Source organism: Dipodomys spectabilis, unplaced genomic scaffold (genome assembly GCF_019054845.1).
Source record: "Dipodomys spectabilis isolate Male_0828 unplaced genomic scaffold, ASM1905484v1 ptg000017l, whole genome shotgun sequence".
In the NCBI taxonomy this organism is placed as follows: Eukaryota; Metazoa; Chordata; class Mammalia; order Rodentia; family Heteromyidae; genus Dipodomys; species Dipodomys spectabilis.
The window spans coordinates 6,082,349-6,108,133 of NW_024870694.1; the positions used below are offsets into that span (position 1 = coordinate 6,082,349).

General features: G+C 38.4%; 2 protein-coding genes across 6 annotated transcripts in view; one reads left to right on the forward strand and one right to left on the reverse strand.

Moving 5' to 3' along the window:
- Iqcb1 (IQ motif containing B1) overlaps window positions 1-8,849 on the reverse strand; it is a 44,203-nt gene extending 35,354 nt beyond the window's left edge. For 2 of the 5 annotated variants that reach the window (XM_042669335.1, XM_042669298.1), the window contains exons 1-3: window positions 8,232-8,768; window positions 3,502-3,611; window positions 3,118-3,277 (exon numbers count right to left, since the gene is read on the reverse strand). In XM_042669335.1, the coding sequence (XP_042525269.1) occupies window positions 3,118-3,277; window positions 3,502-3,601 (260 nt within the window). In that variant the 5' untranslated portion in view covers window positions 3,602-3,611; window positions 8,232-8,768. Of the gene's footprint in view, window positions 1-3,117; window positions 3,278-3,501; window positions 3,612-8,080; window positions 8,152-8,231; window positions 8,769-8,796 lie in introns of those variants that run through there. The other 3 variants (XM_042669318.1, XM_042669307.1, XM_042669327.1) reach the window with 3 other exon arrangements.
- Window positions 8,850-9,001: 152 nt separating this feature from the next.
- Eaf2 (ELL associated factor 2) overlaps window positions 9,002-25,785 on the forward strand; it is a 31,946-nt gene continuing 15,162 nt past the window's right edge. The window contains exons 1-2 of the mRNA XM_042669792.1: window positions 9,002-9,184; window positions 15,061-15,155. Coding sequence (XP_042525726.1) covers window positions 9,079-9,184; window positions 15,061-15,155 — 201 coding nt within the window. The 5' untranslated portion in view covers window positions 9,002-9,078. The remainder of the gene's footprint in view (window positions 9,185-15,060; window positions 15,156-25,785) is intronic.

Consider the following 25,785-nt stretch of genomic DNA (forward strand, 5'->3'; position numbering starts at 1 on the left):
GTCTTATTGCTCTAGCTAGGCATTCTAATACTATATTGAAGAGGAGTGGAGAAAGCAGACATCCTTGTCTCATTTCTGAATTTAGAGGAAATGGCTTTAGCTTTTTGCCATTAAGTATAATGCTAGCTGTAGGTTTGTCATACACAGCATTTATTATATTGAGCAATGTTCTATGGATTCCTTGTTGCTCCAGAGCTTTCATCATAAAGAGGTGTTGGATCTGTGGCCACCAAATCTTGGATAAGGGAGCCAAAAAACAGGATGGAAGAAAAGACAGCCTCTTCAACAAATGGTGCTGGAAAAATTGGTTAAACACCTATAGAAAACTAAAGTTAAAAATCCTTCTATATCACCCTGCAACAGAATCAATTCCAAATGAATCAAAGACCTCAAGGTAAAAGCAAAACATTACAGGAAGGAATAGGAGGAAAACCAGGGCTCCTTGGCACAGGTCAAAATTTTCTTAATAAAGACCCAGAAACACAAAAAATTAAAGAAAGGTTGGAAAAATGGGATTGCATTAAACTGCAGAGCTTCTGCATGGCAAGGGACATAGCTAGCAAGATAAACAAAAAGCCTACAGATTGGGATAAGATCTTCTCTGCCATATAACATATGTAAAATATTCTACTCTTAGAACTCAAAAATTCTCCCTCAGGCTGGGAAGGTGGCTCAGTGGTAGAGTGCTTGCCTTGCATACATGAGGCCTTGGGTTTGATTCCTCAGCACCACATAACCAGAAAAAGCTGGAAGTGGTGCTGTGCTAGCCTCGAGCTGAAGAGCTGAGGGACAGTGCCCAGGCCCAAAGTTCAGACCCCATGACCGAAAAAAAAATCCCCAAAAACAAATCCTCAAAGAAACAACCACCCCATTAATAAATGGGCTAAAAACTTAAGAGATTTCTCTGAAGAGGAAATAAAAATGACCAACAGACACATGAAGAAATGTTCAACTTCTCTGGCCATAAAAGAAATGCAAATCAAAATAACATTGAGATTCCACTCACTCCAGTTAGAATGGCCATTGTCAAGAAATCTAATAACAACAGATGCTGGTGGGGATATAGCCAAGAGGGAATGTTACTACACTGTTGATGGGAGTGTAAGTTTGTTCACACTAGAAAGCAGTGTGGAGGTTCCTCAAAAGCTAAACACAAAGCTCCCCTATGACTCAGAAATCCCACTTCTGGACATTTGTCTAATAGACCACAAACAAGGCCACTCTAAAGCTACCAGCACAACTATGTTTATTGCAGCTTTATCATACCCAAGATATGGAATTAACCCAGATGCCCCTCAGTAGATGAATGGATCAAGAAAATGTGGTGTATATACACAATGCAATTCTATGCTTCCATCAGAAAGAATGACATTGCCCCATTCGTAAGGAAATGGAAAGACTTGGAAAAAAATATAGTAAGTGAAATAAGCTAGACCTAAAGAAACATAGGTCCTGGGGCTGGGAAGGTGGCTGAGTGGTAGAGCGCTTGCCTTGCATGCGTGAGGCCCTGGGTTCGACTCCTCAGCACCACATAAGAAAAAAAGCAAAAAGCTGGAAGTGGCGCTGTGGCTCAAGTGGTAGAGGGCTAGCCTTGAGCTGAAGAACTGAAGAACAGTGCCCAGGCCCAGAGTTCAGGCCCCATGAGCGGAACCCCCCCTCCAAAAAAAAGAAACATAGGTCCTATGGTTTCCCTCATTTGTAATAATTAGTATATGTCTAGGATAGTCCTCGCAGATGAGCAGAATAGCTCAATAGCTATGTTCATATGACCATAGAAGATGATGTTAAGCGAAATGAACTCAAAGACATGTTGTTATGTTGTTAATGTAGTATGTGATTTCTTTTGTGTTTTTTTCCCCCTATGGTTTCTCTCCTGTTGTCACTGTATTTGCTTTTGGTACCCTGCCTATTGTATATATATTTATCTGAATTAGGGGAGGGAAGGGGAACAACAAACTGGTGAGACCAAGGGTGAACCAATGCAACAGTGATACTCACAAGACAATATGCTTGAAATGAACTGTACAACTTGTGGGGGGGGGCAGATTAAGGGTAGGGAAAGAGAGAGAAAAATGAGGGAGGGGTAACAAGTTTGACAACAAATGTACTCACTACCTTATGTATGTAACTAACTCCTCTGTACATGACCTTGACAATAAAATTAAATTAAAAAAATCTAAAATAGAAATAAAGTTAATAAATGCACAGTTAGTTACTTTAGCTTGAAGTGGCTCAGCACTGAAAATATTTATTTTGTTGCCTCCTCTTAAAAACTATTTTCACCTTAAAAATTTTTTAACATGGTACATTTTCTAATTTGGGGAGGGGAAGGGAAATAACAAAATGCTGAAATAAGGATACAGGTTGACTCACTGTAGCAATGAGATGTACAAGACACTATGTTGAAAACAAACTTTACAACTTCGGGGGCAGGGGGAGGAAGGAGTTGGGGAAGTGGAGAGAGAAGGGATGGTAGGGGAAAAACCAAGGAGGGGATAACAATGCTCAACAGGAAATGTATTCATTATATTACTCATATAACTGTAACCCCTCTGTACAGTATCTTTACAATAAAAATATATATTTCATTAAAAAATACACACTAATTAAAAAGAGAAAAAAATTAAACATGGGAGCAAATATGTTTCTGACTTTTATTGATATGGGTTGACCTAATAAGTGAATACTAAGTAAAACAGTTTCTCTTATCTGTATCTATTCTTCTACAGTACTTTGCTTACATTCTGGCACCTGTTTCATAGAGCTTGTGTTACACATTTACATAACTGCCACCCAATATCTATTCTAAGATTATGAAATACAGAATTAGTACCTTACTTTTTTTCATTTCTTCAAATATTGTTTGAGTCAAAAAACAACATTGAATCCCATGGATTCAATGGAGAGAAAGATAAAGGATAAGCATGGAATGAAATTTTAGATTATCACCCCTGGCTTAAAAACAATAACAAACAGTATAAAAGAAAAGTATGACTAAAACCTATCATAAAAGTTACAACTCATGTTAAGAGGATGAATAAAAATGAATCAATTGTTGAAATGGAGAACCAAATATAAAAGTCCTGAAGAAAAAGCTTCAGTATTGCTTCATTTTACCTTAATATCTGTGTCAGTTGGGAAATTGTAGTCCATCCACCCTGGATTCGAGAACAATCTTGACTAAGAACCAAGAGGCAATACTGAACAAGGTCATAACAATATATGTCTTGTTTAACTTTCTTCAACTCTGAGCTTCCTAAAGGTGTGTTTATTATTTCTAAAAAAAATAGATATATTTAGTTATGCTCAACACATGAAAAGCTACTTACATTTTTATACATAGAATAATAATGAAAAATGTATCAAGATAGAAAAAAATCCCTGCTGTATTAGCATTAAGATTTTTTCTTAAACATATTATAAAAACTGCTAAAATTGTATCCAAAATGTAACTATTTTTTAAATTAAAGTCTTACCCAAATCACAAAATTATTTTATTACCTTTTAACTTCAACAGTATAACAGGGACATTCTGTTCAGGACTTTTTGCAACTTCAGCAGCTAAAGATAAGATCCTTGGGTCTGTACCTGTTGGCTTCATTTCTTATCACCTATAGTTTAGGTGATAAGAATCAGAAATAAAAGGTTAAATGGCACTAAAATATTAATTTCTTGAATGGTGTTTGATATATAAGGTCAAAATAAATGAAAATTTAAGCTTTAGCTGTCTTGTTTGAGAAGTATGAGTGTTTTTTTTTCAATTTTTCTTATAGGAAATGTTTTCCTAAATTGTAACTCATGTGGCAGTTACAAGAGATATTGTACGCTAACTTTTTTAATTTGCTTGCTTCAATTTACACAAGTTTAAGAGGGAAGTCATAGAGAAAAACCTGAGTGAGAAGAAGGAGAAGAGCTGATGTGGCAGACCAAAGACTGCCATCCTTTCAGAGGTCTATGTACAAAGCTGGCCCTTGGCTAGCATCTAGAATGTGAATTTAAGGCGCTTTTCATTTTCTATATGAAGAGTTTGTTCCCATTTATAAAAAACAATGTGGTTTATGATGAATACCTGCTTTCCTTTCAGAGCCTGAGAATACTAGTTTATGTAGCAGAGGGTGTCTGTATGACTTTTATTAGTCTAATTTCCATTACTATAATGAAATATCTGAGGCTGAGTATTACATAAAGAAAAGAAGCTTATTTAGCTCTTAGGTCTAGAAGTTCATAGCTACGAATAAGACTATACAAATCTGGAGTTCTGTGATCCCTATTAACTAATCAATGAATCTGGGAATGGTCTTGGGAATTTCCAACACACCAAGCCTCAAAAATGGTATCTAGTATATTTAAAAAAACAAAATTATTTATAAGTAGTATAGTCAATAACGTGAATTCTCCTGACATTTTAAAAGTCCAAATCTCAATTAAATTTGTTGATAAAACTTTTATGTTTTGCTGGGCACTGGTAGCTCATGCCTGTAATCCTAGCTACTCAGGAGGTTAAGATCTGAGGATCACAGTTCAAAGCCAGCCCAGGCAGGAAAGTCCGTGAGACTCTTATCTCCAATAAACCAGTAGAAAACCAGAAGTGGCGCTGTGGCTCAAGAGGTAGAGCGCTCGCGCCTTGAGCTGAAGAGCGCAAGGATAGCTCCCAAACCCACAGTTCAAGTCCCATGACCAACCAAAAACAAAAAAAAACTTTTACGTTTTGACCAGACAGTAGCTCTTAAATGTAATCCCAGCTAACCAGGAGGAAGAGATCAAGAGATTATGACTTCAAGCCAAGCCATAAGAAAAGTTAGCAAGGCCTCATCCCAACAAATAAAGCGGGCAGTGGGAACACTTGCCTGTAATCCTCCTACATAGGAGGCATAGGTAGGAAGACTATAAGAGGTCAGCCCTAGACAAAAGAGACTACCTGAAAAAGAAAAGAAAAAAAAAACTAAAATAGTAAAGGAGTAAAAAAGTGTGGCTCAACTAGGAGAGAACCTGCTTATTAGCAAGCCTGATGCCCTGAGTTGAAGCCCTAAGCAACACACACACACAAAAAGAAGAAGTAGCGCTGTGGCTCAAGTGGTAGAGCGCTAGCCTTGAGCTCAAGAGCTGAGGGACAGCGCTCAGGCCCAGAGTTCAAGCCCCACGACCGACAAAAAAAAAAAAAAAAAGGGCTGGGAAGGTGGCTCAGTGGTAGAGCGCTTGCCTTGCATGCATGAGGCCCTGGGTTTGATTCCTCAGCAAAAAAGAAAAAAGAAAAAAGCTGGAAGTGGCGCTGTGGCTCAAGTGGTAGAGTGCTTGCCTTGATCTGAAGAGCTGAGGGACAGCGCCCAGGCCCAGAGTTCAGGCCCCACAATCGGACCCAAAAAAAAGAAGAAGAAAATGATGAAAAAATTGAGGCCTGGCATGGTAGCTCACACTTGTAATCCTACCTATACAGAAGCTGAGAATGAAAACATCACAGCTCAAGGCCAGTCCTGGCAAAAATTTAGTGAGATGCCCATCTCAGAAAACAAGCCTGTGTGGTACAAGTTATGGCGGGAGGCCAGAGATAGTTGGGCTGTAGTCCAGGGTAACCAAGCAAGACCAGAAGATTCAATCTAAAAAATACTGGGCTTAATGGTATGGCTCAAATGGTACAGTACCTGTCTAGTAAGTGAAAGACCCTGAGTTCAAATATCAGCTGCCTAAAACAAAACAACCCTCTAAACGCTGAAGACCTGAAGGCATGCCTCAAGCGGCAGAGGAGGCACAAAGTTCTGTATTAAAAACCCATTACCACACACACAAAAAGAAATGTTTTAAATGGAAACTCAAAAGTCAGGCATGGTGGTGCACATCTAATTCTAACACTAAGAATTGTGAGTTTGAGGCAAGCCTGGGCTACACAGGACTTGAGTCAGCCTGGGAAAATTAGTATGACTTTATCTCAAAAAAGAAAAGAAAAGAAAAACATTGACTCAATTTAATGTATCTAATTAGAAAGTATCTTTCTTTACTTTTAATTAATAGAAATTAACATACAAGTACTTACAATATCTATACTATGAGTTAAATTCTAAGTGTTTTTAAATGTGTTATCCTATTTAATCTCCACAATGGGATGAAAAAGCAGTACCTATAATCACCTCCATTTTTTCTTTCTTTTTTTTTTTTTTTGGCTGGTCTTGGGGCTTGAACTCAGGGCATGGGCTCTGTCCCAAAGCCTCTTTGTGCTCAAGGCTAGTGCTCTAGCATGTGAGCCACAGCACCACTTCAGCTTTTTCTGAATAGTTTACTGGAGATAAGAGTCTCATGGACTTTCCTGCCCAGGATGGCTTCAAATCATGATGCTAAGATCTCAGCCTGAGTAGCTAGGGTTAGAGGCGTAAGCCACCAGTGCTCAGGTAATCATCTGCATTTTGCAGTAAGAAAAACTTGAATAAGTTATAAAACTTGTAATGACTCCATCAGTCATTACATCTATCAAATCAGATCAGGCTGACTATAAAGTCAATGATGTTAATTAAAATGTTTTTATACTTCTTCCCATATAAAACAGTAAACACATAAAACATATTTCCCCAACAGCCTACTTCTAACTTTAACTTATTCTTCATAACTATAGTAATATTTTATGTTGAAGAATTAGCTATATACAAAAATCATACCTTATTAGGTGATATATAAGTCATTAAAAGACAAGTTCACTGAAGATATTTTGAGGAAAACCCAGTAAAACTACCATATATTAGGCATAAAACTTTCTAAGAATATATAATGATTTTAGTCTTTCCAAAGGCTGCATTACACTATGCATCTTTTGTAAGAGAGCTTCAAAATATATTTAAGCTTCCCATTTACTGGAGATCATTCAATTTGTATGTAATTATATGCAATGATGCAATGAGCATCAATGTACAAAGTCATTATTAGCTCAAGGGAGTATTCCTGTAGGATAAATTATACTAGCTGAATCACAAGGTACACATATTTCAAATTTTGATTAGATTAGAGCTCTAATTTATACTTTTATTAGATTAGAGCTCTAATTTATATTGCCACTAATAATGTTTTAGAATGTTCAATTTACTATCCACTGACTTATACACGTTACTTTTTTCATGTTACTTTTTTTTTTTGTCAGTTGTGAGGTCTGAACTCTGGGCCTAGACACTGTCCTTCAGCTCTTCAGCTCAAGGCTAGTGCTCTACCACTTGAGACACAGCACCACTTCTGGCTTTTTCTGCCTATGTAGTGCTGAGTTATCAAACCCAGGGCCTCACGCATGCAAGGCAAACACTCTACCACTGAGCCACCTCTCCAGCCTCACATGTTAATTTTAAAATTTTGCCAACTTATAAGATGAATAACGGTAGCTTTGTTTTAATTTGCATTTCTTTAATCAGTCAGGTTGGGCAAATTTCATTTTCACTAGTTCTTGGTGTGTGGGTCTTCATGCCTGTATTGGAGTTTGAACTCAGAGTCTTGTGCTGTTTAATATATCTCTTGATCATTAATTTGTGTGTGTGTGTGTGTGTGCACTAGAATTTGAGCTCAGGGAGTTGAACTTTGTGCTTGCAAAGCAGGTGTTCTACATCTTGAGCCATGCCCCAAGTTCCCATGACCGTTTTTTAATCTTGATGCTCATTGATTGGGAACATGACTCAAGTAGAGCCGTTGCCTAGAAAGCCGAGACCCTAAGTTCAGACCCCAATATCACAAAAAATGAGATAGTAACTAGTAATAACATTAATCATTCGGAGAGCTCTGTGTGCTATGAATTATTCTAATTTCATGTATAAACTCCTAATTGCTTCCACAACTCTAAGGGGTAGTTATTATTTTCCCCTATATGTAATTTTGAATAGTTTGACTGTTTGCAGAGTTATATTTAAGTAGGAAGCAGGATCCAGAGATCCTGGTGGCAGGACTTTTGACCCCCGGCTACTACTATGAAAGAGTGTCAACGACTAATAAAAATAGGATACTTTAAAAGGATAAAAGTTAGACAAACAGGTTGAGGGAGAAAAAAATAAACAGAAAAGCGGACAACTTTGTCTAGAGTTGAGCTGTAAGTTAAAACCCTATAGTCTGATTACATTACCTTAAAAAAAAAACCTATCATCTGTTATACCAACAATTTGTTGAGTGCTTCTCTTTTAATACAGTATTTCTTCCATCTTTACAATAAATTCATTAACAGGAACAAGGACGGAAAAGAGGACAATCACTAGTCAAGGTATTAACGCTGTTACCCCGTGGCCAGCTCCAAGGCCTCAGCCTTAGCCTCGATCGTTTGGGTATCACTTCTCCTGGCAGTGCCCTTCCTTTACTTCCTCCACGAAGCACTAGGCTGAAGAAAAAGAAAGAAAGAAACCCAATGCAACGCAGTTACAACGGACCCACTGGCTCACGCGTCGAATCCACCTTTCCCCTCCCTCTGCCAGTCCAATACCACTAGCGATTGGCTTTAGGATCTATTAAGCAAAGATCAACCGGAAAGACATTGTCCGGGTAACGGCGGCGCTGCCCCAATCCCAGCGCCGAGGCTCCGAGCTCGGAGGCCTCGAGGCCGCGGGCTCCAGACCCGGTTTGGGCGCTACCAGGCCTTGGGCAAGTCACTTAGGCCTAGTTCCCGACACCTCCACTCCGATTTCCACAGAGCTTGGCGCAGGCCGATTCACTGGTGAAGAGGTTCTACACGGCCCGTTTCAGTTGATCCCGGGCGTCCTCGCCCGGGCCTCCGCCTCAGGCCTATTCCCTCAGCCTCCCTTCGCCTTTGCACCAGAGATTTCCCCCCACGGCACTCCCGCCGCGCACCTGAGCGTGACGGCCTCTGCGGAGCGTGCGCGTCGCGACGCGCGCGGGAAGGGGGCCCTTGGGGCGGGGGCGGAGGCGGAGCCGGGAGCCTCAGCGCCAAGGAGGCGGAGCGTCATCCGCCCGGCAGCCAATCAGGATACTAGAGGAGGGGGGGAAGGATCGTGCGTGTAGGGCGTGGGGCGGAGTCTGTGGCAGGCTCCGGGGACCTGCGTTACAAGTGCAGCTGCTTCAGGCTGAGGTGGCAGATGGTAGTGAAGGCGAAGTCGCAGCCAGAGGCTGACGATGAATGGGCCGGCGGGACTTTCGCATCTGGGCCGTCGAGAGCGAGTTCTCAAGTTAGGCCAGAGTTTTGAGAAGCAGCCGCGCTGCGCCTTCCACACGGTGCGCTGTGAGTGAGGGGAGAAGAGGGAGTTTCCTAAGCGGGGGTGTGTAGCCCCTCTTAATCTTCCAAAGATGAGGGGCAGGGGTGAGTGGGATGTTTGCAGCGTGATCTACCACCCCTGCGGGGAATTTAGGGGTGCGTGTAAAAGAGCTGGCGCCCAGCAGGTGTGGGTAACTCTGGGTAGACTCAAGTGAGCCCTGCAGACAGGAAGGGAAACTTTTGAGTAGATCTGCAGAGTGACAGAAGACTAAGAGGACAAAGTGGATACTGAAGACGAGGAAAGGAAAACCGTAGGGTGACAGATAGAATAAAGGACCAAATGCAGGGCAAAAGGAATGCCTTAGGTTGGTGAGACACCCTTCTCTCTCACCTTTGGCTGATGAGGTTCTTATTTGGCATGTTCTTGCAGAGTCTCAGCCATCTCAATGAGTCTGCATCTCATATGGAACTCAGTTTTTACTATTGCTATTAATTTCTTTTATTTGGATTTTACTTCCCTATGATTTCTACCTTCTGCCCTCTGAAATTAGTTTGAAGACATAGATTTAAAAGTGTCTCTTTTGTATTAATAGCTGGTTAGTATAGATTTCAGGAAAAACCATGGAGTGTATATAATTACGTATGTAGGACATTCTTCTTTGCATAATAGCTTATTCAGGATTCTAGAGCAGGAAGGAAACTTTGAGACTGTTCAATCATAACCTATTTTCACTTCTGTTTCCCAGCTCAGCCCAGCCCTTTCTTACTATCCATTCATCTCACCTTTCTGAGATATGCTGTCGAGTTGGCCTTTATGATTTTTACTGAAATGTTCTTTGATTCAATCACAACATCCAATTAAAACTCATAATTTTCAGAAGTGTAGTTAAGTTGTAGATAACCTAGATAGAATCCTACAGAGATGTATTTAAATCCTGTAGAGGAGTTCTATGAAGCAGAGTGAACATCTCTTTGGTGAAAATAAACATGGAGGAGATATTTGCCAACCAAAGATCTCTAACAGTGCTTCTTGTTTATTTTTCCATCGATGACCATACTCTGTCACCAAATGCTCACCACTATAGGACAGTGACAGATGTGCAGCCTCTTCTGTATTTCTTTCTCTTCAGTCCTGTTTTTGAAAAATAAGAAACCATTCTTACCTGGTTTGTCCATGTCTTTTTCTCAAATAGTATCTCCTCTTTTTCCTGTTCCTTTTCAGATATATGGTAATCTCTGCATTAATTTTTCAACTCTTAAAGATTATAAAAATGTGTTCAATAATATTTTTGTACTTGGGAATATATCCTCTCCTTAAGGACATAAGCTCCAAATTAAATAAATGAAATATAGCCTTTTACAAAGGAGGAGGCTACAATGCTTGATAAGAAATGTACTCATTATCTTGCCCATGTAAATTGTAACCCCTCTGTACAGTATTTTCACAATAATAAAAAAGAACATAAAAAAAGAAATATAGCCTTTTAAAAGTATCTTGCCTTTTGTAATTACATTCATGTAAAATACTGTGGCAAACACTGTAATAAATACTCAGATACAATTTCGAATAGATCTAAATTTATAAACAAAAAACAGCTTTCAGTTACTTAAACGGTTTTTATTGTGAAGGTTTGTGGGGTTTGGTTGTTCTTTAATTTATTTTTTTTTTATTGCTGGTCCTGGGGCACTGTCTCTGAGCTTCTTTTACTCAAGGTAAGCACTCTACCACTTGAGCCACATCACCACTTATGGCTTTTTTGAGTAGTTTATTGGAGATAAAGAGGTTCACAAAGTTTCCTGCCAGGGCTGGCTTCAAACTGCTGTGATCCTCAGTCTCCTGAGTAGCTAGGATTACAGGCATGAGCCACTGGCGCCAGCTTGCAAAGATTTATTTATATTTTATTTATTTACTTACTTTTGGGAGGCTGGGAATAGAAGCCTCAGCTGACGAAATAGACAATCGCTTGTCATCCTTAGCTCTATAAAAGCTCTTAAAATGCAAGAATCATATTTTCAAGGTCAGATTTAGACAATCTTATTAGATTGACAATAAAAATATTCATTACCACAATAATTAATAAGCCTAGATTTTTAATGCACACTATGTCCTGTGCAAGGCAGTAACAAGATTTTCAAGTCTTTTGTTTTCCTTTTGAAGAAAGCCTGATGGTTCATCTTAGATTTATTTAAATAAAACCTATAATTATCCTTGAGAACAGATTCATTTCCAATGTAATCCTCATTCAAGAATTCAGAGGCTGGCCGGGTGCCAGTGGCTCTTGTTTGTAATCCTAGCTACTCAGGAGGCTGAGATCTGAAGATCAAAGCCAGCCTAGGCAGAAAATTCCCAAGCAACTCTTTTTTTAAATTTTTTTTGGGGAGGGGGTCCGGTTGTGGGGCCTGAACTCTGGGCCTGGCGCTGTCCCTCAGCTCTTCAGCTCAAGGGTAGCGTTGAGCCACAGCGCCACTTCCAGCTTTTTTCTTTTTGCTTATGTGGTACTAAGGAATCGAACCCAGGGCCTCTTGCATGCAAGGCAAGCACTCTACCACTGAGCCACCTTCCCAGCCCCCCAAGCAATTCTTATCTCCAGTTAACTACTCAAAAGTCAGAAGAGGCGCTGTGGCTCAAGTGCTAGAGTGCTAGCCTGGAGCACAAGTTCAAGCCCCACAACGGAGGGGGGGGGGCGGAGAGGAGGGGAGAGGGGGACTGAAGGGGGGGGCCGGCGGCGTTTGTGGGGGGGGAGGGGGACGGGGGGTTGGAGCCAATCGGAGCAGGAAAGTCCTTGAGACTCTTATCTCCAATTAACTACTAGAAACTGGAAGTGGTGCTGTGGCATGAAATGGTAGAATTCAAATCTTGAGCAAAAAAAAAAAAAAAAGTTCAGGGACAGTGCTCAGTGCTGAGACCCTAAGTTCAAGCCCCATAACCAACAAAAATAAAGAAAAAAAAAAAATTCAGAATGGGACACTTGCATACATACTACTCTACATATTTATCTACAAGTTTACAAGCTTCCACATATAAGGGGAAAATGTACATCCTTTGTCTCGCTTGGCCTGACTTCACTTAACAAAAATTTTCCAAGTCTTTCCATTTCTTTACAAATTGTACAATATCATTCTTTCCAATAAAAAAGTAGGAAGTGGCACTGTAGCTCAAGTGGTAGAGCGCTAGCCTTGAGCTAAAGAGCTGAGGGACAGCATTCAGGCCCAGAGTTCAAGCCCCACAACCGACCAAAAAAAAAAAATCCAATAAAAAAGTAAAATTACACTGTGTGTATGTATAAATCTATATATATGTATCTTTCTCTATCTATCTACATCTATCTATTTATACATATATATATATATATATATATATATATATATATATATCACATTTTCTTAATCCATTCATCCACTGAGGGGCAAGCAAAGTTCAACAAAATAAACACCAGGAAGCAGGTATTTGAACAGGGTGGAGTAGAGGAAAGGGGAAAGGAGTGGAAGAGGAAAAAAGGGTGGGGAGAATTTGGTCAACAATCCAATGTATATCCTACAAAATTTAGAAGAGTAAGGAAAGAGGTGTGTAGGAGAGGAATGGATGAGAATGTTGACAGAGTTGACATTGCTCAAGATGCATTGTGCTCATTCATAAACTGCTTTGTTCAATGGCAACTCCTTTTCACAACTACCTAAAGATAATAAATAAATAGAATTCAGAGAATAAAGAATCTGCAGGGCTGGCTGGGAATTTAGCTCAGTGGTAGAGTGATTGTCTCGCATACATGAGGTGAGGCCCTGGGTTCGATTCCTCAGCACCACATAAGCAGAAAAAAGGCAGAAATGGCATTTGACTCAAGTGGTAGGGTGCTAGCCTTGAGCTGAAGAGCTCAGGGACAGCGCCCAGGCCCAGAGTTCAGTCCCCCTACCAACACACACACACACACACACACACACACAAAAGAATCTGCAGGGCAAGTTGATCTAATTTATAGAAAGCATTTTGAGAGAAAGTAATATTCTATCATTCCATGCAGGTCCAATTTTTCCTGTTTATGAACTTCAGACAAATATAGTTTTGAATCCTGGTTTCTAGCTCCCACCTATGCTCAGTATATAAAATATGATTTTGGAAATATTCTCCCTGCTCTCAGCCCTACTTTTTGCATGTATAAAGTAGTAATAATAATGTCTACATTTTAAAATTTTATGAAGACTAAGATAGCAAAACAACCTAGCACAATGCTTGTTATGTGATAAAGAATAAATATTCATATGTTAGGTCCCATGGATATATTTTAACACTAGAAAACATGTATTAGAGCTTGGCAATAAGACCAACCTGTCATGAAGTAGCCTGACATGGTAAAGAGGGTATAGGATATTTTAACAATGATAAACTAAATGCTTAGCAATAAGTAATTCACTGGGTGGAAGAGTTTTTTGTGTTTTTTTTGTTGTTGTTGTTGTTTGGTTGTTTTTCTGTCGGTCGTGGGGCTTGAATTCTTGGCTTGGGCACTGTCCCTCAGCTCTTCAGCTCAAGCCACAGTGCCACTTCTGGTTTTCTGGTGGTTAATTGGAGATAAGAGTCTCCTGGACTTTCCTGCCTGGGCTGGCTTTGATCTTCATCCTCAGAAGTCAGCCTCCTGAATAGCTAGGATTACAGGCGTGAGCCACCCACACCTGGCTAGAATTAATTTTGGATTGGGGCTAGTGCTAGCTTTGTAATTTATACCAGATAAGGAATAAACAGTCAAATTCCTAACTTTTTAGTGAAACTTTTTTACTGTCATGAAATAAGTGATAATCCGATAAACAGATTACAGAAAGTTTTCCTACATTTCTCTAAGTGAAATACCCTTGCCCTCACCTCATAAAGTAGTGAAGATAAAGGGTAAAACAATAACTAGAATTTATATGAATTAAAAAGAGTTAAAATTATGTTAACAATTAAAGTCCTCTTATCAGTTTGACATATTGGAAAGTCTGGGTTTTGAAGTTAATTGAGTTAGTTCAAATCATTAGAAATTAATGATAGTAATTGTGGATTCTTTTATGAAAATATTAATGTGATAAGCCATAATAATCAGGAAATGTTAAATATTGATGGAAAAGTGTTAAATATAAAATTAGAAGCAGTATATGAAGTAATTTTATTGTAAACCTGAAAAAATTACATATGGATAAATGGTGAAATTAGTGAACAGATTTCCAAACCAAGAAGAACTTAAAAACTTTTTAGTATGTGATACCTCAGCACCCTAAATTCCTTCTAGATGATAGATTTAAATGATATCATTTGAATTATGATTTAATTCAGAATTAAATTTAAGTTCTTCTTAAGGAAAATTTGGTTAAACTTTAACATCCTTTAGTGGAGTACTTATCCATGAAGAATTCAAACTGTTAAACTTAAAAGGTGGTTTTTTCTTTTAGTTTCCCCAGTAACACTTGCTGTATCACATTTGTTTTGTTCTGCTAGGAGAACAGACAAATGTTAGTTAGAATCATACTTTTTAAAAATTTCTTGGAGACAGACTGACAAAAATAAACTACCTACATCAGTTTTTCAGCAAGTTGGACAATCCCTGACATTAGCTTTTAGCAGTTCATCTTGGTCTAAAAGGATCCTAGTATTGTTTGAAGAATACTGTTTAAGAGTATAACTGTTGCCTTTTTTTCCTTAGAATTAAGCTTACAGAAATAAATTGAGTTCTGTTTTATTATTCATTATATGAAGATTCTTTTTTATTGTGAAAATAATGTACAGAGGGGTTACAATGAAGATTCTTCTAAACCATTTTAAGTACTGGACTTGGAAAATGTTTGGGCTATCTGAAGCATGCTCATGCTTTTGATATGCAATTATTGCTTTAGCTTGTTAAAAAACACCAGTTGTTGTGTCTTTTTTTTTTTTTAAGATGATTTCAAACCTGCTTCTATTGACACTTCTTGTGAAGGAGATCTTGAGGTTGGCAAAGGTGAACAGGTGACTATAACTCTGCCAAACATAGAAGTAAGTATTTCCATATATCAAAATTAAAAGTATTTTTGCAGGAAATTTCACTAAGCTTTAAATGAAAATATTTGAACAAGTCACATAGTGCTGTTTGTTTAAAGTAATTAATAAGCACAGCAAAACAAAAATATCTTATTTCAAACTATTTTGAGTAAGACAATTTTTAAAATACTTAATCGTTTCAAAGACTAGCAAATGGTTGAAAAATTGGAAGCCCAAGCAAGTAGTTATTTAATTCTATTATGAACCAGATTTGATGTTTTGAACAGGGGATGTCACTTGACTTCTGGTCCTAATTCGTTACAGACAGATGTAAATGTTTAGTGTTATAAGGTAGATAGAACATACACAAAATTCTGTGCAGGCATGTAAAGGAATCAAACACTTCAACTGATGGAATCCTGAAAGGCTTCATAAAACAAACAATAATTGAGCTCAGCTTTTAAAAAACAAGGAAAGACAGGGAATAGAATACTCTAGTCAAACAATACAATGTGTGAAAGACACTAGTGCTAAAAGAACAGGCGTGTATAGAACAAATGATTTTATGTAGTAAATCACATTATAATGAAAATAATTAGCAATAACAGAAACTGGGAAAGTAGGTTAAGATCAGATTATGAAAGATTTTTTGTAATGTAGAATTTGGACTTTTTCTCCTAAGTATTACAGAAACATTAGAAGTTTTTAGGAAGAGAAGTAATATGATTAGATTTGTGGTTTTGGGGGGATTCCAGTGGTATTGATTGAGCATCCTTTATCCTATATTTTTGGATTTGGGGGAGGGAAAGTGGTACTGAGATTTGAACTCAGGGTCTCATGGTTAAGCCATGTCAGCAAGCCTTTATGTTTTAGCTATTTTTAATAAATTGTCATATTTTTGCCTGTGCCACAGTATTCTATTCATGACTCCTCTATAGCTGTCATAGGATGACAGATGTATACCACCATTCCCAACTTAGTAGTTGATATGTGGGTCTCACTAACTGACTTCTTGGGCTGGCCTTGGAACTGAGATCCTTTCATTCTCTGCCTTCTGAGTATCTAGAATTACAGGCTTAAACTCTTATGCCTGGCTTCTGGTTATTTTATTTGGCTATTTTAATATATATACATAGATACAATGAAATATCTTGGAGATAGGACTAAAATATTATAGCTAGATCAGTCTTAGAGATAGGTCTAAAATCTGAAATTCATTTATCTTCCATATATACTTCATATTTTCTTAGCCTGACAGCAATTTCATACAATATTTGTAATGATTTTACATAGGAAACTAAATTTCATGACATAGAATTTCCTACTTGTGGTGCCATATTGGTGCTCAAAAAGTCATATTTTTAGAGGCAATTTGGATTTCTGAATTAGGGGTGCTAAAACTGAAGTTTAGGGAATGAGTAAAATAATGAGTAGATCAATGAGATCTTAATTAAAAGTTACCCTAATTTTTGTGAAGAATATCAGAAAGTGATACATATATATAAAATACATATACACATATATAATTTATATATTTATGTATAAATATATACTTATATATTCATATATAGACATTCACATATGAATAAAGCATAATAAAACACACTATACACTGTATGAAAAAGTATGGAAGAAGGAGGGGAAGAATGGAAATATGGTGGAAGGGTGAATTTCTTCAAAGTATACTATATGCCCATATAGAAATATCACAGTGAAAATGCCCATGTATTACAAATGTATATTAAGCCTAAAATAAAATATTAAAAAAACTTTTCCCCATTAACAAAATTCTGAGATACGTGACACTAAATGACACTATGAGACACCAAATACTATAATACAAGTAATTCGTTGTATAGTTTAATTTTCTCAGTTCTTGAGTTAGAAATTTCTCAGTATTCAAAACAATTTTTTAGTACTGACTTCATCTATTCTCAGGGAAAGGTAATGCTTTATACTGTACTGTACAAAGACGATCTTGGTCTTTTTGAAATACCTTGCTTGTAGCACAAGTGATTTTGTACTAGTCCATCTACATTCTCATCCATGCATTGAGGGGATGGCTTCTCACAGTGACAGATAATAAGAATCTTTCTGTCTGCTCATCTGCTGTTCATTTTTTCCCTTGCCTTTTCCTTTTTTCCTTTCCTTTTCCTTTTTCCTTTCCCTCTGCCCTTTCCCCTTTCCTCTCCTCTCCCTTTCCTTCCTTTCCCTTCCCTTCTCTCTCTCTCTCTGTTTCTTTCTCTTTTCTTCTCTTCCCTTTCCTGTCTTTTCTCCTCTCTCCCTCCCTCCCTGCTTGCTTTCTTTTACTTGCTCTCTCTCTCTCTCTCTTTCTTTCTTTCTTCCTTCCTTCCTTTTTTTCTCTCTCTCCCTCTCTTCCTTTCTTTCTTTCTTTCCTTCTTTCTTTCTGTGTGTGTGCACGTGTGCATGCACGTGTCTCTCTATCTTTCTACTACCAGTGCTTGAACACAGGGCCTTACTCTCTTTGCTTGGCCTTCTTATTCACTGTTGGCACTCTTATCACTTGAGCCATACCTCCATTTTGACTTTTTGCTGGCTAATTAGAGATGGAATCTCAAGAGCTTTTCTGCCTGGGCTGACTTTGAATTGTGATTTTCCAGCCTTCATAGTAGCTAGGATACAGGTGTGAACCATGAACTCCTAGCTGCTATCTTCTATTAGTCAACATCATTTATTGAGTCAACACTGGTATGTCAGACTGAATAAGTAGCTGCTTCTGAAGGTTTCCTTAAGGCTGACATTTTCCTAAGGTTTCTGAAGTCTTCCTGATTAAATTGGAAAATGTAACAAGAAGCTTCTTATGGAGTATTCTTTATTCCCTTGGGATGTGAAGGAAATTTTTTAAAAAATCCATTTAGTATGAGCTGCTGTGGATAACTTAACGTATGAATTACTATGCTAAGAAAACTTGTTCCAATTCACTTCAGAAATTTATCCTATAATAACTTATGATTTCTTTGCTTTGTGATGTTTATTAGAAAATAACCTAAAGTGGACACTTCATTTTAATTTTAAAAGTTATTAAAAAGCTTTAAATTGACAACAGGAACTTGTAGCCTATTATTTTAAGCCATAATATTATTGATTAGTGATGATAAATAGTAATCAAACTTCACTCAGATTCCCCTGTGCCACTTTCTCCAGCATGGACAAAGCATAAAGCAAACTAATTTTAGGATTATTTTCTGTGTTATGAGAAACTTAGAATAACTTTCCCCTCTTTAGTAGCTAGTCTCTTTGATTATCTATACTCTCCTATAGTCTGTGCTTTGTTTCCAGCCTCTTTGTTTGTTTTTTTGTTTGTTTTTTAGTTCTGGTCCTAGTTCTTGAAATCAGGGCCTGGGCCCTGAGCTGTTTCTAATGAAGACTAGCACTCTGCCACTAGAGCTATAGCTCTACTTCCAGCCTGTTTATTTATTTGTTTGTTGGTTGGTTGGTAGTTAATTGGAGATAGAAGTATCACAGACTCTCTGTTAGAGGATCAGACACATGCATCCCAGAGGACCATGCAGAGGCAGGCAGGCAGGCACAGGAGAAAGATTATTATAAGGTTTATTAGAGGAGCCATATTTTCCCCAAGAGGGAGCACATGGCCTCCATCACCATCCAGGTAGCAGGAGGGTCTGAGGAGAAAGAAAGTGTGGTAGATGGGATTTCAGGTGGGTCTGGGCAGAGAGAGGGAGGAGCCAGCTGTTTGGCCCAGATCTGGGTGGAGCTGAGGACCAAAGGTGAGCATACACTAAAACTTTGCAGCTAATTTCAGAGTCTTTCCTGCCCAATCTGGCTTTGAGCTACACTCCTCAGATCTCAGCCTCCTGTGTAGTAAGGATTAAAAGCATGAGGCAGCCACCAGCACCCAGATATTTATATAAAGAGACTTCTTTATAAGGCCTTTTCATGTCCCCAAGACTTGGAACCACAAGCTCAAAGGCTCATCCCTAACCACTAGCAGAATAGTGTTAGTAATTCTGGCATATCCAACTGACTTTGGTTTTCATTTCTTTACATGAAGAAAAAGAGGTTTGCTAGTCACAGCCACATTCTCTGTGTTTACACAACTGCTTCTTGCTCAGCAGAAAAATAATTTGCTTTAAGTCTGGGTAGAAATATATAGAAAGACTTTTTCTGTCTTTTTCTCCTATTTGGCTCCTCCCTCCTTTCTTCCTATCTTTCCTTTCACAAATCTCTCTTGAAAACAGTTCCTTATGATTAACTGTAAAATCTCAAGCTTTTGAATTTAGAAAGGGAAGTTTTACTTTAACATTGAACAGTCTGGGCATGGCAGGGCATGCATGCTTATAATTTCAGTAACTTTATAAGCAAAGCAGGAGCAGTGCGAAGTTCAAAGCTAGTCATGACAACAAATTACCAAGACTTTATCTCAAAAACAAGCCAGGAATAGTGTTACATACCTGTAATCCCATCTACTTTGGATTGGAGGTAGAACAGTGTTGTAGTCTGAGGTCATCCCAGGCTAGGTTAGCATGAGATCCTATCTAAAAAACAAACTAAAAACCAAAGGACTCAGTCCTGGCTTGAGTAGTAGAGCACATACTAGCAAGCACAGGTCCTGAATTCAGTCCCCAATAATGAAGACAAACAAAACAAAACCATTTGCTTTAAAAATATTTTAAGCTTACTTAATTTTTACCTTACACATAAAAACATAGAAGTTATTTATATTAGTGAACAACTTAATGGTTGGCCCATGTAGTATTTGATAATGCACATATTGAATAGTTTAACTCGGGTGAAATATGTTTAGCTCCTCAAAGATTTATCTTTTCTGCATAATCAAAACTTCCAAAATTCCTCTTTTAACTTTCTGAAATGTATAGTCTGTACATTTCACCATGTTTTAGAACACTAGAGCCTCTTAATCCTGTAATAATCCTCACTGTAATGGAGTCCTGTTAATCAGCCTTTCCCTATTCCTACCCCTGCTCTCTGTGATCACACTATTCCACTTTCAACTTCTGTGAGATCAACTTTGTTAGAATCTGCATAAGGGCTTGCTTTCTGTGCTTGACTTAATTTATTTAGTATAGTCATCTTAAATTCTATGCATATTGTCCCAAATGAGAGGATTTCATTTTTCACGATGGAGTAATATTCTGTTGCATATATGTACCAGATTGTCTCTGTTTTAATTTGGTTCTCAGCGAGTTTTGATACCAGGATAGTGAGTGCTATCATCATAGAATATATTTGGAAGAATTACATTGTTTTCCACTTTTGTAGTTCTTTTTAAATAGTTCTTTTTAAATTATTTGTAGAATTGAGCAGTGAAGTCATATGGTCTTGGCTTCTCTTTAATGGAAGATTTTTATTGCTGATTTAATCTCATTGTTTGATTTTGGTCTATTCAGTTTCTGTTTCATGATTCAGTCTTGGTAGAGTGCTTGTATTGAGTCTATTTTGAACTAGTAGCAATTTAAATGACAGTGTAGTTAAGAACCGAAACAAGTAAAGGAACAAAGGAATAGGAAATAAGGAAAACCTGAATTGTCTTGCATTCTTTCCTCATTTTGAATTTTTACTATCCCATTTAACATCTTTCTGTATTTCTTGTTGTTTAACCTATCATGATTATTTTTTAAAATGTTTTGCCTTTAGCCTTCATAGTAAAGATATGAATGGTTTATGAGAAACCAAAAATAAGTTTAGCAGTAATTCAGACAAAACTAAAACATTTGTCATCTGTTACTGGAAAGTAAGTGTTAGATCCTGCACCAAGGCAAGATAACAATAAGAATTATTAAAGGATCAGGCCTCCCTGACCAGTCTTTCCCCACAATTCTGTGGGAAAACATTTAGGATAAGACATAATTCAGCATTCCAGTGGTTAGCCCCGCTTATCCAACCAATGATGTATGATTTAACCTATCCTGTAACCACTAAACTAAAAAGTCCCTGCCCTTACTGAAAATGATCATACCCCTAACCAATGAGCTTGAGACATCTTTCCCCCTACGACATACTCAATAAAAACCCTGCTGGACAAGGGGTCGGGGCTCACATTTCAGACCTGCTGCATCAGGAAGGGTTGTGAGTCTGGCTCGAGCTGTAATAAACGACTCTCATGCATTTACATCAGCGACGGCTCCCTGGTAGTCTTTGGGGGGGGTCTGTGGCCTGGTACTACAGTTTACTCTTCATGCCTATATTAGACCATGTTGAGTGTGTTTGTATAATTACACTTAACAGTGAATTTTATATCTTTCTGCTTTCTTTTTTATATTATTTTATTGTTATTGTAAAGGTGATGTACAGAGGGTTTACAGTTACATAAGTCAGGTAATGAGTACATTTCTTTTCAAACAGTGTCACCTCTTCCTGCATTTTCTCCCAATTTTCCCCCAATTTTTCCCCCACAAATTGTATAGTTCATTTTCAACATAGTGTCTAACGAATATTGCTGTTGCATTTGTTCACTCTTTGTCCCACCATTTTTGTGGTCCCCTTTAACCTCCCACAAACAGATAAACTTACATATAAGACAAAAAGTACAGTAAACAAAACATGACAAAGGAGAAAAAAGAAGCAAATTAACATAAAATCTTTTTTTAAATTTCAGTACAAACATCATTTTATATGATCATATGCCCATAGCTATTGAACCTTTGTGATCCTTTCCTAAGAATACCCTCCTTCAGTCACGCTGTGTGAAAGTTTAGAGTCCTGTATAAAGTCCAACTGTATTTTTTTTCTCTTTTATCATCCAGTGTGTTCAGTTGTAGATTTATAGGCACTTTTAAGTTACAACAAATGAGGGAAAACATGCAACCTATGTTTCTTTGGGTCTGGCTTACTTCGCTTAATATAATTTTTTCCAAGTCTTTCTACTTCCTTAAAAATGGTAAATATGCCAGGTGCTGGTGGCTCACACCTGTAATCCTAGCTACTCAGGAGGCTGACATCTGAGGATAGAGGTTTAGAGCCAGCCCGAGCAGGAAAGTCTGTGAGACTCTTATCTCCAATTAACCACCAGAAGACTGGAAGTAGCGCTGTGGCTCAAGCTGTGGAGCGCTTGCCTTGAGCTGAAGAGCGCAGGGACAGTGCCCAAGCCCAGAGTTCAATTCCTGTGACTGACAAAAAAAAAAAAGAAAGAAAGAAAAAGGTACAGTATCATTCTTTCTAATGGAAGCATAGAGTTCCATTGTGTTTATATACCACATTTTCTTGATCTATTCATCCACTAAGGGACATCTGGGTTAATTCCATATCTTGGCTATTATAAAGCTACAATAAGCATGATTGTGCTGGTAGCTTTAGAGTGGCCTTGTTTGTGGTCTATTGGACAAATGTCCAGGAGTGGAATTACTGGATCATGGAGAAGCTCTATGTCTTTAGAGGAACCTCCATACTGCTTTCCAGAGCGGTTGACAAGTATACATTCCCACCAACAGTGTAATAGCATTCCCTTTGGGCCACATCCCCTCCAGCATCTGTTATTGTTAGTTTGTTTTTGATAATGGCCATTCTAACGGGGGTGAGGTGGAATCTCAGTGTTGTTTTGCTTTGCATTTCTTTTTTTTTTTTTTGGGTCCGGTCGTGGGGCCTGAACTCTGGGCCTGGGCGCTGTCCCTCAGCTCTTCAGCTCAAGGCTAGCGCTCTACCACTTGAGCCACAACGCCACTTCCGGCTTTTTTCTTTTTGCTTATGTGGTGCTGAGGAATCGAACCCAGGGCCTCAGGCATGCAAGGCAAGCGCTCTACCACTGTGCCATCTTCCCAGCCCATTGCTTTGCATTTCTTTATGGCCAGAGAGTTGAACTTTCTTAACATGTCTACTGGCCATTCTTACTTCCTGAGAAGTCTCTTTTTAAGCCTTTACATCATTTATTCATTGGGCTGTTGTTTCTTTGAGGGTTTATTTTTTGTGGGGGTTAATTTTTTGAGCTCTAAATATATTTTAGATATAAGGCCATTGTCTGATGCATAGCTAGTAAAAATCTTCTCCCCTTTTATTCTGCTTTCTTTTTACTCATTAACCTTGCTTTCAATTTGAAGGACTTCCTTTAGCATTTCTTGTAGAACAGGTCTGGTGGAGATGTAGTCTCTCAGATTTTGTTTGCTGAGAATGTCATTGTCCTTCCTTCGTGTGTAAAGTGTAGGTTTGCTAGGTACAGTATATTCTCTGTTGAAAGTTGTTTGGTTTTTTTTTTTTTTTTAGCATCAGCAATGTGAAAATCTTATGCCATCCTTTCTTGGCTTATTAGGTATCTGCCAAGAAGTCTGCTGTTGGGCAAGTTGGGATAACCTATGTTTTTTGTTTCTTTTCACTTTGCAGTTGTCAGAATCTTTCTTAATTTTTTTCTCTTCTCTTATATCTTTCACTTGTGAAAGCTTGGTTCTAAGATATCTTGGAATAGAGTTGATTAAATTCGTTTGGTGATATTTTTAATCTTCCCATATCTGGATATTTGACCCTTCTCTAGACTTGTCAAGTTTTAGCTCATTATTTCTTTCAATAAGTTTCTTATTCCTTTGGGATTCTATCTCCAGCTTTACCTCAACAACCTGAGTATGGGCGCTTTCAATAGTATACCAAAGTTTTCATAGCTTTGTTTATTATTTTCTCTATTTTCTCCTCCAACTGTGTACTTTCAAGTAACCTACTTTTAACTTTACCATTTCTCTGCTCTGTGTGATCTATCCTGCTGTTTGTGCCTTCTGTAGCATTTTTTAATTTCGCTGAATGTATCTTTCAGTTCAAGGATTTGTTTGAATTATTAATTGTGTCTATCTCTTCAAAGTTTATCATCTGAATGTTTCCTCTCTTTAAGTTTATAGAATTTCCATAAAACAGTTTCAAATTTTGTTTGAACATTCTCTCATTGTGGTGATGGCCTGGCAACTTGCTGGTACCTTTATTTGAGTACTAGAAATGGTTGTGGTCTCCTGAAATGCTGGATGATTATTGGTATGCTGTGTTACCTGGGAATTGAAGTATGAAGCCTTTATTAATTTGGCTTTTAAAAAATGTCTATCCTCAGGGCTGGGAAGGTAGCTCAGTGGTAGAGCACTTGCCTTGCATGCATGAGGGCCTGGGTTCGATTCCTCAGCACCACATAAGCAGAAAAAAAAAAACCCAGAAGAGGTGCTGTGGCTCAAGTGGTAGAGTGCTAGCCTTGAGCTGAAGAAAAGGGACAGCGCCCAGGCCCAGAGTTCAGGCCCCACAACTGGACCAAAAAAAAAAAAAAAAAAAAAAAAATGCCTATCCAGATATTCTAAGCAGGCTGGTTATTTTCTTGTGAGCATGTATTCATTTTTACTATTTTAACACTAGATGGCACCAAAGTCTAGATTTCTAGGTGTCTACTGTTGATATGCTATTTCAGTACTAGAGGGCAGTGTACACCTAGATTTGTCCTGAATATATAGTTTGTGTATTGTTCAGAAAGAAACAGAAGAGTAGCTAAAAAAATAAAACTAATCGGTCCTCACACACCTCTTACTGGGACTAGAGAAGGCCTGATGACTTACTTGTTTACCATTACATGTCATGTCTATGGTCTGACACTATATGATTCTGGTTGGCTCCGTCACTGTGGATAGACCAGTCCCAGGCTTCTATGTTATACCTGTGGAAACCAATGCTGCCAAGCAGTGTCACACCCTGACCCCCACACTCTACTATAAACACCAGTACAACACTGAGATACAACCAAGGTCCACACTGGTATAGTCTACCTATTGCTGAAGTGGAATTGTGGTCTAAGTCTACTGCATAGATTAGGGCTATATATCTTCCCCTGGTTTCAGAGGTAGTCTAGAGCCTCTGTCTATAGGGAGTCCAGATGATAGGGTCAATAGTATCTGCCCAGTATTGGGTCTCACAAGCCCAGCATGAAGTTACAGGATTTTACTTATTACTCTGTGGGTCCTACTGTGGGTGAATAATATCTTGCACCATGCTTTGCTACCTAAATTAGGATACTGTTGAGGATTCAGTGCCTGGGCCACCTAAGCTGATGCTAAGCTAGATCACAGCTGAGTTTCACAGCCAGGGGTCCTAACAATCTTATATTACATCAGGACCAGTGCCTCAGCTGGTGGTTTTACAGGCCAAAGGCAGTTCTCTGTCAGGTGTCAATGCATTTCTATTGCCCCTTCTGTGGACTGGGGTTCTTTGTCCTGCTTCAGATGAAGAATGGATGGTACATATGTCCCTTGGATCCCAAGGCTGACACTAAGCTGGATGACAGCTGAAGGCATCTGTACAGTCTCAAAAGTAGTGCAGTTACACCTTAGGTCCTCTGCAAGGTAAGAAATTCAAATCAGACCAAAGCAAGATAGAAACCCATCAAAGAAATCATTCAAATCAAAATTTCTGTGTCCAGCATCCGATAACACTGTGATGCGATCATGCCCAAGGGTTTGGGCATCTCCAACTTTTGCAGCCTTCTTGGTTTTAGCACATATGGTTCCACTTTGGGGCTAGTAGGCGTTCCACATTTATGGCATCTCTACCTTGTGGGGTCTTTATTATAGCTTCAGTTTCATCCTTCTAGCTCCATATATTGCTCTGTTTAAGAGATTTGCAAGGATTCAGGCCCCGCCACAATACTGCGTAATCTTCTGAGCTTTCCTTTGAAATCTATGTGACCTTTGAAGACTAT